This window comes from Delphinus delphis, chromosome 20, assembly GCF_949987515.2.
Source record: "Delphinus delphis chromosome 20, mDelDel1.2, whole genome shotgun sequence".
Classification (NCBI taxonomy): domain Eukaryota; kingdom Metazoa; phylum Chordata; class Mammalia; order Artiodactyla; family Delphinidae; genus Delphinus; species Delphinus delphis.
The window spans coordinates 7,279,722-7,293,654 of record NC_082702.1 but is presented as its reverse complement, the minus strand read 5'-3'; the positions used below and the strand labels follow the sequence as shown (position 1 = coordinate 7,293,654).

At 53.3% G+C, this 13,933-nt stretch overlaps 2 protein-coding genes across 4 annotated transcripts; one reads left to right on the top strand and one right to left on the bottom strand.

The window, feature by feature from the left end:
* Window positions 1-582: 582 nt before the first annotated feature.
* IRF3 (interferon regulatory factor 3) lies at window positions 583-5,946 on the bottom strand. 3 transcript variants are annotated; one of them, XM_060000774.1, is made up of 8 exons: window positions 5,734-5,946; window positions 4,799-4,971; window positions 3,820-3,991; window positions 3,663-3,733; window positions 2,844-3,030; window positions 2,344-2,724; window positions 1,338-1,453; window positions 583-828 (listed from the first exon to the last, which is right to left on the bottom strand). In XM_060000774.1, exons 2-8 carry the CDS (start codon window positions 4,961-4,963, stop codon window positions 643-645), a joined length of 1,278 nt encoding a protein of 425 aa, XP_059856757.1. In that variant the 5' UTR covers window positions 4,964-4,971; window positions 5,734-5,946; the 3' UTR covers window positions 583-642. The 3 variants fall into 3 exon arrangements, with proteins under 3 accessions (XP_059856757.1, XP_059856758.1, XP_059856759.1); XM_060000775.1 differs by having other exon boundaries at window positions 5,800-5,943; XM_060000776.1 differs by lacking the exon at window positions 5,734-5,946 and adding an exon at window positions 5,078-5,100.
* A 127-nt stretch (window positions 5,947-6,073) lies between these two features.
* On the top strand, window positions 6,074-11,768 carry BCL2L12 (BCL2 like 12). The gene is made up of 7 exons (XM_060000773.1): window positions 6,074-6,162; window positions 6,839-6,953; window positions 7,169-7,311; window positions 8,382-8,468; window positions 8,556-8,647; window positions 9,474-9,761; window positions 11,612-11,768. Exons 2-7 carry the CDS (start codon window positions 6,847-6,849, stop codon window positions 11,660-11,662), a joined length of 768 nt encoding a protein of 255 aa, XP_059856756.1. The 5' UTR covers window positions 6,074-6,162; window positions 6,839-6,846; the 3' UTR covers window positions 11,663-11,768.
* The last annotated feature ends 2,165 nt before the right edge of the window (window positions 11,769-13,933 follow it).

Sequence of the window (13,933 nt, the reverse complement as noted above, 5' to 3'; positions counted from 1 at the left end):
CGGTGAGGAGAGGTGGGTGCAGCCAGGCTGTGGGGGGAGGGTGGGTTCCGATTGGGGGTAGGCTCAGAATTCCTTTACAACTGGCCCTCGCAGGCCCACATGGAGGGGAGCCCAGGGCCCGGAAAGGAGAAGGACTTGCCTGAGGTCACCTAGCAGGAGTTGGGAGGGGACCCAAGGCCCCTGACAGGCAGGACAGGCAGGCGAAAGGCTCTGTGCTTACTGGACGTCGGCCTGAACTGTTCATAGGCAAGACGGGCGTTCCAGAGTGAGCCCCAGGGTCACCCTCAAAGAGTGGCACCCTTACAGTCAGACCTGGATTCTGACCTGCCTTGTATTTTCCTACTTGGTGGACTTTCCTCCTCTCTAAGCCTCAGTGTCTTGGTCTGTAAAATGGGGGTGACTGTCACCAACTCACCAGGCCACAGGGAAGAGGTAAGGAGTGTCAGCTGCCCCCTGCACAGTGCCTGGCCTTTATGCAGTGAGCACCTAGGATATGAGTGGCTTGCACAGATGGATAAACGGGCCTTAAGAAGGAATAACCCCCAACTTGGGTCAGGGCTGGCCCAGGGAAAGTGAACACCAGACAGACAAGTGATGACCATGGCCGGAGCCAGTTTATTGGTCGAGGTGGAAGTTGAGGGCTCAGGCCTCCCCAGTGACCTCGAAGTCCATGTCCTCGACCAGGTCCTGGAGGTAGGCCTTGTACTGGTCTGAGGTGAGGGAGAGTGGGTGGCTGTTAGAAATGTGAAGGTCCACAGTGTTCTCCAGGGAGGAGGCACCCCCTACCCGTGCCATGTCTAGCAGGGCTCTGAGGCACATGGGGACAACCTGAGGGAGGTGGGGGAGAAACAGTCAGGGGAAACACCCAGCACTGTCTACTGTCGGGGATGGGTTGAGTAGACTACAATTCCCGACAGCCCCCCCTGTAACCCAGGATGAACCGTTAGGCCCAGGGCTGCTGGGCGTTACAGTTTTCCCCATATTCACCACCAAGGGAGACCATAAATGGTTCTTAGGGCTGAGGCTGCTGAGGGGTTCCTGGAAGCTAGAGCTGAGCAGCTTGTGATCAGAAGGACTCCTGGGAGCTGTAGTACCTCACACAGGCTGCTAGGACTTGTAGTCCACCAACTTCCACATGGTTGGGAGAACGCAAATATAGGCTTTGGGGGTGAGGCCGTGGGAGGGACACCAGAAGCTCCTGAGGAGGAACTGGTACTTGCAGAGACTCTTAGGAGTTGTAGTTTCTCCGAGGGGACTGTGGGAGTTGTAGTTCCCAGAAGCAACCTCCTTCCTTTTAGGATCTACCCCTCAGCTCCAGGAGCCTGGGGCTGCAGTACCTTGACCATCACGAGCCTCTTGATCCATGGTTGGTCCTGGGGCCATGACTGCCCCACGCAGAACCAGAGGGTGTAGCGTGGTGAGCGTCTGCTTCCTTCGATGAAGGCAATCAGATCTGGGGGCCCAGGAACCTAGTCAGGGATGGGAAGAAGACCCTCTACCTGCCCCTCCCTGCTCCCCCAAAACCTCAGTAACATCCTCATCTTCCTCCCTGATCTAAAGCTCAACATATCTCTGCCACCATGACCAGGGGGCTATTGATTTGGGGAAAGTCCCTCCAGTTCTGGCACAAGCTGAAATGTTCCTCCTCCCTTCCATCGGGGCTGGGCTGGAAGGTAGGCCTCCACACACACCTCCTGGAGCCTCAGCATTTGGATGGGGAAACAGGCCCAGGAGGGGAGTCCACTTCCCCAAGGATGCTCAGTGATTCTGGAGTAGAAGGTGGTTGGTGGTTACTGCTCTTTAACCCTTCAAGGCCATGCTGTCCAATATGTAGCCATTAGCCACCACGGCTATTCAAGTTTTAATTGTATCTAATTAAAATCAAATAAAACTTAAAAAACTCACTTCCTCATTTGCACTCACCTCATCTAAGTACTCAGTAGCCATTTGTAGCTAGTGGATACCATATTGGGCAGTGGAAATACAGAGCATTTGCATCATTGCAGAAAGGTCTGTTTGGAGAGCAAAGCCCTAAAGGATTTCTTTCTCCTGCATCTGTCTTTCCACCATAATTGTAATAAATGATAACGACTATGGCAGCTAATTCCCCGAAGCACCTTCTGTACGCTGGGCCCTGTGCCTCCTGCCAGCTCTGGGCAGGTGAGAGAGAGGAGACAGTCCTTAGACTCCACAGGTTCAGAGCAGTCCAGTCCTTCTCCCCACAGGTTCAACCACAAGCAGAGCAGCAGGGTCTGAATTCGATCCCAAACCTCCTGACCCCAGAGTTTTTAACCACCATTGCCTGCCGTTTCCACAGCAGAGCTAAGGCCCCACCTCACTCACCTGCTATGAAGGGCCCCATGTTGAACACGCCTCCTTCCCTGTCCTTGGGCACCTCACCATCAGGCCTGTGACCACTGTTGGGGAGGAGTTCCTCGCCCACGGCCCAGTACACACGGCAGTGCCCCAGCCTCTGGGCCCAGAGCCACTGCCCAGCCCTCCACAGAGCTAGTCCCCCGCCCAGGCAGCTCAGCACCCGCTGCACGTAGTCTGTCACGCCCCTGTCTGTCAGGGACGCCGCGGGGTCTGGCAGTCTTATTGGCTGCCCAGGCAGTGTCCTGTCCCCTGCTTCTGATCCCACCAGCCGCAGGCCCCCCGGGCAGAAGACAGTCTGCTGGAAGACTTGGCAGCCCCGGTAGAAGACGGTCACCTCGAACTCCCACTCTGAGCAGCAGCAGCAGTAATGTGAAGGGGAGAGAGAATGAGGGAACGTCAGGGGGCTTGCGGCCCAGCCCTAACCCCTCCCACCCCTCCCACCCCTCCCACCCACAGCTGGCGCTCACCTTCCCCGCTCACCAACAGCTGCTTCAGTGGGTTTTCAGGGGGTCCCGGCATTGGGCAAGGAGCAGGGACATCTAAGTTGGGGCCCAGCAAGAGCTGAGGGGGGTTCTCAGGGGCCATGGTCAGACTTGAGGGCCCTCCATCTGGGGCCAAGTCCATGTCACTCAGTAACTTCTCCAGAATGTCTTCCTGGAGAGGAAAAAAAAAAAGGATCCAGGTATTTCCACAGCCTTTTCTGGAGACTTCCCATGGACCAAGCTTTGTGCTCAGCGATGTGGGGACCCAGAGAGGAGACAGACCTGAGCTTTGCCCTCAAGGGGCTTCTAACCTGGGGCACAGACAGTAAAGTATGTACAGCTTTGATGTATGCCGGGCACTACAGTGGCCTGAGGGGAGCAGCTAATTCCACCCAAGGATCTGGCTCTCTGCAAGCAAGACGCGGGCAGAGAGGGCTGGGAAGAATTTCAGAGGGGACTTCCCCTGGCACAGACATCAGCAAGATCAAGGAGAGGTTCTGAGTTCCCAAAACGCTGAGAGAACCCTGCACAGGGAGGAAAGCTATTAAATTCTAGAAAGGTGGATTAGGGCCTTGAATGCCTGTTGAAAGCTCTGAATTTTCTCCTGAGGATGCTGGGAAGCCATGGAGGGCTGTGGGCAGGGGGTGGGGGGACAGGGTCAGCACTGAGGTTGGGGACAGACTGCATGGGACAGAATGGAGCCTGGGGTGATGGTGCAGGGGAAGAAGATGAGGCCTGAATAGGCCCATGAGGACGCAGAGAGGGGATGGGGCAGAGAGCAGGATGGTCGGGGCGCATTCTTACCTGGATATCAGAGGTACTGCATCTGCCATTGGTGTCTAGAGAGGTGTCTGCCTCAGCTAAGTTCCCAACTCCTGTGGAGAAAGGTGGGAAGTGGAGTGGGGGCGCTAGGGACAGTCGAAATCCCATCCCTCTAAGTGAAGCCTCACTTGCAGCACACCTGAGGTCACAAACTCATAGATCTTGTGCGGGTTGTGGGGGTCCTTGCTGTGGTCCTCTGCTAAACGCAACGCTTCCTTCCGGTTCAGGGCGGACCGGAAATTCCTCTTCCAGGTGGGCAGGTCCGGCTTATCCTTCCCAGGAGTGTAGGCACCACTGGCCTCAGCCCAGGCCTAGGGGACCAGTGGTACCAAGATAGTGGAGAGGATGACTTAGACCTTGCCCCAGGGGTCCCAACCCTGTCTCCTCTTGTCCTAACACCGTCCTCCCCCCGACACGTTCTAACTTGGCAAGGTTCCATCCCCAAACTCTCAGATTCTCTGCGCCCCGAATCCCCCTACCACCACCCTTCAAAAACCTTTGCTTTCTAAGCCAGCCTTCCAGGTCCTAATGAGTGTCTAACTCTGCCACCAACCTGCCTCAGGACACCCTCTGTAATAATAATAATAATAATTATATTATTATATATTATATTATATAATGTATAATATTATATATTATATAATATATATTATATATATTATATAATATATAATATTATATATTATTATATTATTAATTATTATAATAATAACCCCGCCCCCTCGCACTCTAACTCGGCTTACCACCACCGGTGTATCCTAATTTGGTGGTAAGAAACCTCAGCTTCAGGGCCAAGTCTCGCCTCTAATATTCCAAGACCGGCCCCCAGAAATTCTACAACCAAGAGCCTCACCCCGGAGGCCCCGAACTCCCCAGGATGCATTTCCTTCACTTTCCCGATTCCGTTACCGGAACCTGGCAGCTCTAATCCTGACTGCTCTCCGACACCAGTTCGGGGATCCTACTAACTAAACCCCTTCCCGTTCTAACTCCACCCACCTCAGTCTGTCAGAATGAGAGCAGGCCTCTCCATGCTTGCTAATCCCGCCTTCTCGGCCCCGCCCCCTGGGAGTGCACCTCCGCCCCCTCGGAGTCCACCCCGCCCGGCGCGCCCGCACCTGGAAAATGCCGAAGTCCTCCAGCTGGGCATCCTGCCGCAAGCCGTGCTTCCAAGGGATGCGGAAGCGCGTGCGGCTCTCATCCAGCCAGGCCACGCCCTCCAACTGCCCCTGGTCCAGCTGAGATACCAGCCAGGGCAGGATGCGAGGCTTTTGTGTTCCCATGGTCTGGCCTGCGCGCAGAGAACAGGTCCTAGGTACAGGCGGCCTCCCAGGCCCACCCCGTGCAGGGGTTCCGCACCCAGACCTCCCTCACGTGCCACGGCGCAGGTCTCTCACCTATAGTTTACTGGGGTACAAACAGGAGACCTTCTCCCATCCTCCAGCGAGGCTTTCTAATTCAGCGAGAACTCCCTCCTCTCCTTTCCCCAGCTTCTTCTGTGTAGGTAGATACCTCTACCTCCCTCAATTGCGCCGGTGTACACCTTCCCTCTTCCATTGAAAGCCCGTTCTTCCCCCATCACCCAAGGCAGGTACTCCCACTTCCAGGGTAGAGCCCTCCCTCTAGTTATTGCAATACAGAAGCTAGTGACCTGTAGACCGCTACCTCCCGCAGTTACCCCACGGTAGACCCCCTTTCACAGTTCCACCCCGTCCCGATGATCCCCTCACCCATTCCCACCGAGGACCAACCACAGTCCCTCCCAGACAGCCTCCCTCCTCCAGGGCACGTCCCCACTTTCTAGAGTGGACTGCCTCCTATTCTTACAGTCCGTCCATCTCTCCCCTAGATCCCCCAGTGTAGACACCTCCTCTCCGCTACTTCTACGTTTGCTTTTTTTACAGCCGATCTCGGCGCCAGTCATTGCTTCACTTTTTTCTTTCTTGCTTCACTTTCCCCCAGACTACACAACCGCCCTTCTCCACTGTCAGTGTAGACCCAGCCTTTCTCCGATTCCTCACCTCCGGACGCCACCTACTCCCCAGTTACCTACGTTTCCTATGTGGTGGGTCGGGGCGCGCAGAGTGCTCCAACCACGTCTGTTTTGGGGGTTTCGTACCTCTCGAACTCTCAGCTGCACACCCCACTTCCGGTCGGCTGAGCTTTAGAGGTGGGGCTTCCTTTTCTATCGATTTCCTGAAATAAAAACGACTTCACAGTCGTATTGGTGACTCCAAAACCAAAGAGGCTGCTCGGTAAGCGCGGGCGTCGCCCCCCCCAATCCCATGCCCTTTTTAGGCCTTCCGACCGCGGGCATGCTGGGAACGTCACATGCAAATTAGGCGGGACCCAACGCTCCTCCCCTCTATGTTTGGGTCGTCACCAACCCGGCCCAGTGCGCAGGCGCGGGAAAGTTGAACTAAGGAAAGAAAGTTTATACAAGTTCAGTGGAGGAGGTGGCGGCGGCGGGGCCCGGGACCAGGTGAGCGGGACGTTAGCGAGGGCTAGGTGAGGAGGAAAGAAGAGGGAGCCGGGATCCAGGAGGGGGCAACTCAGTCCCGCTTCTCCGACATCCGAGTGTCCTAGCTCTCCCAAACGCTAGCCTCAGAGAATGGAACTACACCTCCCAGCAGGCTGCGAGGCGAACCAGTAACGGAGGGAGGGGAATGTTTGCTATGAAACCTGCTGGGATTGGTAGTTCTCGACCCTCTACGGACGTGAGCAGCTTGGCATATACCTTCAGAATCAAGAAGTCCCCAAGCCCCCTTCTCCCTCGGGGACTCAGAAGTCTGAGGGCCCCGCCCCCTTCTCTCTTAGCCTCAAGAGTTCACACCCCCAGCCCCCTTCTCCGAAAACTCAAGAGTCCAGGCCCCCAGCCCCTCCTCCCTTAGACCCAAGAATCCGGATCCCTAGCCTTCTCCTCTCCCAGGATCAAGGTCTTCCTTCTCATCCCTCTTCTCCATCTGGAGACTTAAGCGTCTGGGCCCCCAGACCCCCAACTCCCGTAAAGGACCTGGGAATGTAGACCCTCAGCCCCTTCCCTCTTTGGGGACTCACAAGTCCTGGCCCCCTCCTCATTCGGGGACTAGGAATTTGGGTCCCCAGCCTCTACTTCCCGCTGAACCCTGGAGCCCATCCTCCAGCTCCCTCTCTCACAGGTGCCCCCATGGCAGGCTCGGAAGAACTGGGGCTCCGAGAGGACACGCTGAGGGTCCTAGCTGCCTTCCTAAGTAGGGGTGAGGCTGCGGGGTCTCCCATTCCGACCCCACCCAGGTAAGAGGAGTTGCCCTCCTCCCTCAGGGAACGGCATTTGAGCTGGGCCCCTCTCCAACTCTTGCTCCTGGACTCAGTCTGTCTCCTTTCCCCCCCTCTTTATATCTGGCTCCACTCCTTGTCCTGGGGGTTGCAGGGAAAGGCCCTCAGTGGGAGGACAAAGGGACTGCTTGCAAAGGGCCTTTGGGGTCACTCTCTGAGGTCCCCTTCCCCAGGAGCCCTGCCCAAGAGGAGCCAACAGACTTCCTGAGCCGCCTTCGAAGATGTCTTCCCTGCTCCCTGGGGCGAGGAGCAGTTCCCCCTGAGTCCCCTCGGCCTTGCTCCCTGCCCCTCCGGCCATGCTATGGTTCAGAGCCTGGTAAGAGATTTCCCTCGATCACCCAAGAACTGGCAGCTTTGATTCTTAAAGCATAGAGAGGATAAGAAACTAGTTCAGGACCACTCAGCTAAGGGGGTAGCTGTGGGGGATCTCCAGCACCTACCCTCACCCCCGACCCCCAGTTGGTTTACTATCTGTCAGTTCTGTGAGCAGGCTTCAGGAGGGCTTTGGGTGCCTTTCTTTCTTTCTTTCCTTTTTTTTTTTTTTAACATCTTTATTGGAGTACAATTGCTTTACAATGGTGTGTTAGTTTCTGCTGTATAACAAAGTGAATCAGCTATACATATACATATATCCCCATATCCCCTCCCTCTTGCGTCTCCCTCCCACCCTCCCTATCCCACCCCTCTAGGTGGACACAAAGCACCGAACTGATCTCACTGTGCTATGCGGCTGCTTCCCAATAGCTATCGATTTTACATTTGGTAGTGTATATATGTCCATGCCACTCTCTCACTTCGTTTTAGTGCCTTTCTATTTGTTATCTCTCTTTCTACACATGCCTCCTTGCCCCTAAGACTTTTGTAGCCACCAGTACCCCCAATAGGGAGGCAGGAAACCTGATTTCCAGTCACAATTCCTGGCTGTTTTGGTTACATAAGTCCTTTTCTCCAGTAGCAAAGTAGGAATGGGGGGGGGGTGGATACTGGACTTGATCAAGAGTGACCAGTAGGTTTCTTCTCATATGTGATACTGGGTAGACAAGCAATGGCTACTGGGAGTGCTCACTTGGAGAGGATTTCACAGCTGGGGAGAAGAGTTCTGTGATGAGTTGTTGCCTGAAATGGGCAAGAGATAGAGTGGTAATAGCTGGAGTGCCATGTGTTTGCCTTCCTTAGATGGGATAATCTTCAAGGTCCAGTTCGGCTCAAACCTTCGAAGTCCAATTTGGGGAAAAGTAAAAGGGTCTTTTACCAAGTTTGCTCACTGGGCCTCAATTTATCCCATTCTGAAATGGAAATCATTGCTACCTGGCAAGATGGTTGGGAGGAGAGAATCCCTAAGTTCCTCATGTCCTGAAGTCCCATCATTGGCTCTTTTCATCCCAGGCCCAGCTACTCCAGATTTCTATGCCCTGGTGGCCCAGCGGCTGGAACAGCTGGTCCAAGAGCAACTGAAATCCCCACCTAGCCCAGGTGAGGTGCAGAAGGGCCCTAGAGAAGGATGAGGGTAGAAGGGTCGCCAGGGTTCTGTCCCCAGCCAAATTCTCTTCTGCCCCCCAGAATTACAGGATCACGTACCCACAGAGAAGGAAGCCCTGCTGCGAAAGCTGGTGGCCTTGCTGGAGGAAGAGGCAGAAGTCATCAACCAGAAGGTGATGGGTGGTCTGTTCCATCCCTTAGCTAGGATAGGAGTTGCGGCATGGTTCCGCACTGGGACCTGAAGCTGGATCTGCATTCTCATTGGATGGTCAGGTGGAGAGAAGGTGGGACAAGGCTTCAGTAAAGGGGTGAGTGACAGGTAAGCCAGGGCAATACTTTAAATTAGTGACTTCTTTGATCGTCAAAGGGGCGTGGCATGAAGGCAGAGGGGTGTGGCCACCAGAAACTGTTCTAGGAAGGAGATTGGAGGAGGTGAGTCGGTAAGGGAATGTATGGTGATGGGAAAGCGAGGATGGGGTAGCTTGAAGACAGCTGTCTAAAATCTGAAGCCCTGATTGACTATATAGGGACGTTACTTAGAACATGGGGGAAATGGACTGCCGGAGGGAGTGTGGCTTGTGACTCTGTCCTGGAATCAGGTTGGGTCAGGAGCTTGGGCAAAGTGTATGGCCTTATAATATTCATTGTCTGGTAGAAGGCAAGGTTGCCGTCACAGGCTTGGCCTTCGGGGAAGCCCACAGGGGCGTGGCTAGAATGTTAGCATGCTGGAACACAGCTAATACAGGGCTTGGTCCTGATTGGCTGTCGAGGCCTTGTCAGGGGCGTGGCTTGGCTTCTCCGGTTCTAGGCCATCTTGCTGTGAGTAGTTTGGCCGAGATCTTATAGTCTCGTTTGTGATTGGCAGATGTGCTGGATAGGGGCGTGGCTTAGGGCGTCAGTTATATCTAGAGCTCTTGAAGCCACGCCTCCCAGCCTCCCATTGGCTGGCTACGAGGGTGTGACTGAGGCAGACCCTGCCTCTTCCTCCCCGCCCTACAGCTGGCCTCAGACCCCGCCCTGCGGCGCAAGCTGGCCCGCCTCTCCGCTGGTTCCTTCAGCCGCCTAGTGGAGCTCTTCTCTAGCCGGGAGGGCAACCCTCGCCCAAGCCAAGCACGCCCCTCGCTGCCGTGCCCCGGGCCCCCACCGCCTTCCCCGGAGCCTCTGGCCCGCCTGGCCCTGGCCATGGAGCTGAGCCGGCGCGTGGCCAGGCTGGGGGGCACCCTGGCCGGTCTCAGCGTAGAGCACGTGCACAGCTTTGCGCCCTGGATCCAGGCCCACGGGGGCTGGGTGAGCCGCTAAAGCCTCTCTGGGCTTCCCTTTACCTAACTGTAATTGTAATTGTATGTGTGTGTATTGGGGGGGAGTGGGCGGGGAGGCTCATAGGCTTCCTTTCAGACATCACGGGTGTTCTCCCAGCTCCACCATTCATCCTTTCTGTGTTTATTGAGCACCTAATGGACACGAGGCACTGTAGTGATCAGTGCAGATGCTATGCCCAGCTTAAACCACTCTGGTATACACTAACACTTATGAGCTAGAAACAAGCTTCTTCATCCGTAAAGGGAGGAGAATTGTACACCTACCTCAAAGGGTTATTGTGAGGATTAAAATGGGATCATCCTTGTAAGTACTTGACATTTATGTGAGTATCTGGTGACTGTCTGCCTGTGCAGCACTGCCTGCGGGAATGCCCTTTGCCTGGTATCCCCGTGCCTTGCTTCCTCTGCCGCTCTGCTCATGTATCACTCTCAGCGGGCCCCTCCCTGATCCCCATTTAAAATCGCAGCCACCTCCACACCATCCCCTTACCTTGCTTGCTCACCGCTTTAAATCCAGTGCTGGGCTCAGAGCTGGATTAAGCTCCTTTGTACTGGCTGTGTGACCTAGGCAACTGTCCCCGTCTCCCTGAATACCAATCTCACGCCGCTCAATGGGCACCATCTCACTTACCTGCCTCATCACTGCCAGGCTCTCAGAATGTAAGCATTGCTTCATAGACTGGCAGGAGCTGGCTAGGTGCGTTTGAGGAGCAGAGAGACAGCCAGTAGGGCTGCAGCAGTGTGAGTGAGGGGGAGAGGGTGGGAGATGAAAGCAGGAGGGGCGGCCAGATCATGCAAGGCTTTAGGCCTTGTGGTCAAGGTAAGAACTTGCACTTTGACTCAGTGAGCCAGGAGTCCTAGGAGGGCTCAGAGTAGACGGATGCGAGCTGTCTTGGGTGGTCACAGGTGCCCTCTGGCGGCCGTATGGAGAATACTGTAGGGGGCAAAGACCCAAGGGGGTGACTGGGCTGGTCCAGGGAGAAGGTTAGGGTGGATCAGACCAGGGTCGGGGTAGTAGAGAATTCTGGATTTAATTTGGAGGTAGACCTGACAGATTTTGCTCATGGAGTGGATGGGAGACGGGAGTCAAGGATGATGCCAAAGATGCTGGCCTGAGCAGCTGCAGGGCTACATCTGATGTCCTCTGGAACCAGAAAGAGCAGAGTGGAGGCGAAGGTGGGGAGCAGGTTTGGGGAAGAGGCAGAGGTGATTGGAGGTGGTCCAGTTAAGGGAGAGAGACCCCTGAGACCTCAAAGCAACATATGCGGGACAGTCGATATTAGTGTCTGTAGCTCAGAGCAGAAGCTGGTTTATTTGTAAAATCATTTTATTTGTTAAGGAATGATAACAGGTAAGCTTGGCCAGGTACTCAGCCAAGAACTTTAGTGGAATGATCCCATTGAAACCCCACAACAACCTTACAGGATTCGATTATTATCCTGGTTTTATGGAGACTGAGGGAAAGTCCCTTATGCAGGGTGGGGGATTGGAGTTAGGGCTTTAACACAAAGCCAGGGCTCTTTATCATTAAAGCTCCAGGACCCTGTTTGTTCCCCTTCTTTGAGTCTCTGTCCACCCCCTCTGGGGCTCTGTCTCCCCCCGCCCCTTCTAGGACTCTGTTCCCATCCACCCCAAGTCTCTGAGCCTTTCTTGGGGTCTCCATCCCTCATCCCTGTCCACCTCTCTCTGGGTCTCTTTCCCCTCCCCCTCTCTGGTTCTTTGCCTTCCCTGTCTCTGCTCTCACTGGGCTGGTGTGGATGCTGCTGTGAGTGGAGGACGCCTCTCTGCTCATGGGGCTCTGCCACTTTTCCCTTCCAGGGGGGCATCCTGGCAGTTTCACCTGTGGACTTGAACTTACCCCTGGACTGAGCCTTTCCTCAGAAGCTGCTACAAGATTGGACCTCATGTCCCTGCACTCTTTTTCCAAGCCTTCCTATTCCACTCAGGGCTGTGGGGTGGTGCCCACCCTCTCTGTTTTTGCCAAAAAAAAAAAAGTTTAAAATGTTTTGACATTAAAAACTTTTTAAAGTATTTAATGATTTGTCCTTTCACTCAAGAACTAAAGTTCTACGTAGAGGAGATTTGGTTTGGAGACCTCTCTGGTTTATAAATTGAGGAAAGAACCAATTCATTCATTCTAGAAATATTTATTTGGGGCACCTAAAGCACCTGTCACCTAAATATACAGCATATTTGAGGATACCTGTAAATATGATTCCAGCTAATTATATTTTTCCCCTATTGCATGATTTATTTATTCCAGCTAATCCTGTGTTGATAGTCCTGGAGTCTTTCTAGCTATTTCCAGAAGAAAGCTATGACCTTTCTTCACAAGACATCCAGAACACCACCTTCTTCTCATTTTTCTCTTCACACAGCTCCTTCTGAGCCTTTTTTTGCTGGTTTCTCCTCATCTGCCTGTTCGCCAGAAATTTGTCACCTTTTTAGGGCTATCACCTCCTTCACCGAATTATGTTTGTAAATGCCTAAAATGAAACGCACAGGATCACAAAGGAAGCCAATTACAGTCGAGCCTCAGTATTCGCGGATCCTGTATTTTTCGAATTCGCCTACTCGCGAACATTTATTTGTAGTCCACAAACTAATACTCACGTGCTTTCGCAGTTGTTGGCAGGCGTGCTTGTGTTCAGAGCAGCAAAGGATCTGACTCGCTCGATGGGCACCTTTCAGCTCAGATCAGGCGAGGCAACTGCGCCTTCTTGTCTCAGCTCTCACGCTGTATACAAGCGTCCTTTCTGCAATCTATTTAGTGCCACATTTTTCACATTTCTGTGCTTTTTTGTGGTGATTTCTCTGTTTGAAAGAGCCCCAAGCATAGTGCTGGAGTGCTGGCTAGCGTTCCTATAAGTGCACGAAGGCTGCGATGTGCCTCAATTAGACAAGCTTCGTTGTAGATAATTTTTGTTGCACTGCTGTTGGCTGTGAGATCACTGTGAATGGACCAACTCTATATTAAATAACGTGTCTTTAAACAGAAAACACACAGAAAACCTGATTATATGTTGATGGGTTGGCAAAAGTGTTGTGACAAGATGCTCGTGGGAGCTTGACCCTGTATCTCCCCCAGGATCAATGGCTTGGTGTTTGCCAGTTCAGTGTTCACAGCTTGTAAGGATGTAACTAGCACAAATAATAAGATTCGAGTGTATGTGGAAATAAAGCTTTCAAGATTTTTTAAAAAATATTTATTTTATTTGGTTGCGCCGGGTCTGTAGTTGTGGCAGGCGGGCTCCTTAGTTGCGGCACACAGGCCCCTTAGTTGTGGCATGCGAACTCTTAGTTGCGGCATGCATCTGAGATCTCTTTCCCTGACCAGGGATCAAAGCCAGGCCCCTGCATTGGGAGTGTGGCCTCTTAACCACTGCGCCACCAGGGAAGTCCCAAAGCGTTCAAGATTAATATAAAAATTAGTGGCCTAATAATACGCATGCCGGGCTTGGTGGCGCAGTGGTTAAGAGTCCGTCTGCCAATGCAGGGGACACGGGTTTGGGCCCTTGTCTGGGAAGATCCCACATGCCGCGGAGCAACTAAGCCCGTGCGCCACAACTATTGAGCCTGCGCACTAGAGCCTGCGAGCCACAACTACTGAGCCTGTGTGCCTAGAGCCCGTGCTCCGCAACAAGAGAAGCTACTGCAATAATAAGCCCACACACCGCAATGAAGACCCAATGCAGCCAAAAATAAATTAAATAAATTAAAAATAAAAAAATAAATAATAGGCATGCCTCGTCATTAACACATTCATTAAAAACACCTAGGGTGGGTCTCATAACCATGATTTCTAAATAGAACAGGAATGACATTTGGAGGCAGATTAGTTATTACCGTAACAAGTCATATACATTTCGTGGCTTATAATAACACACTAATCTCAGTTTCTCTGGGTCAGGGGCACGGGTGCAGCTTAGCGGGGTGCTTGGCTCAGGATGGTCACATGCTGCTATCAAGGTTTCAGCTTCAATCTCATCTGAGGCTCGGGGGCCTCTTCCCAGTGCATGTGGTTTTAGCAGGACAATCTGTGGCCTCACCTGATTAAGTCAGGCCCACCCAGGAAAATCTCCCTTTTGATGAATTTAAAATTAACCAATTTGAGGGACTTCTCGGGTGGTCCAGCGGTTA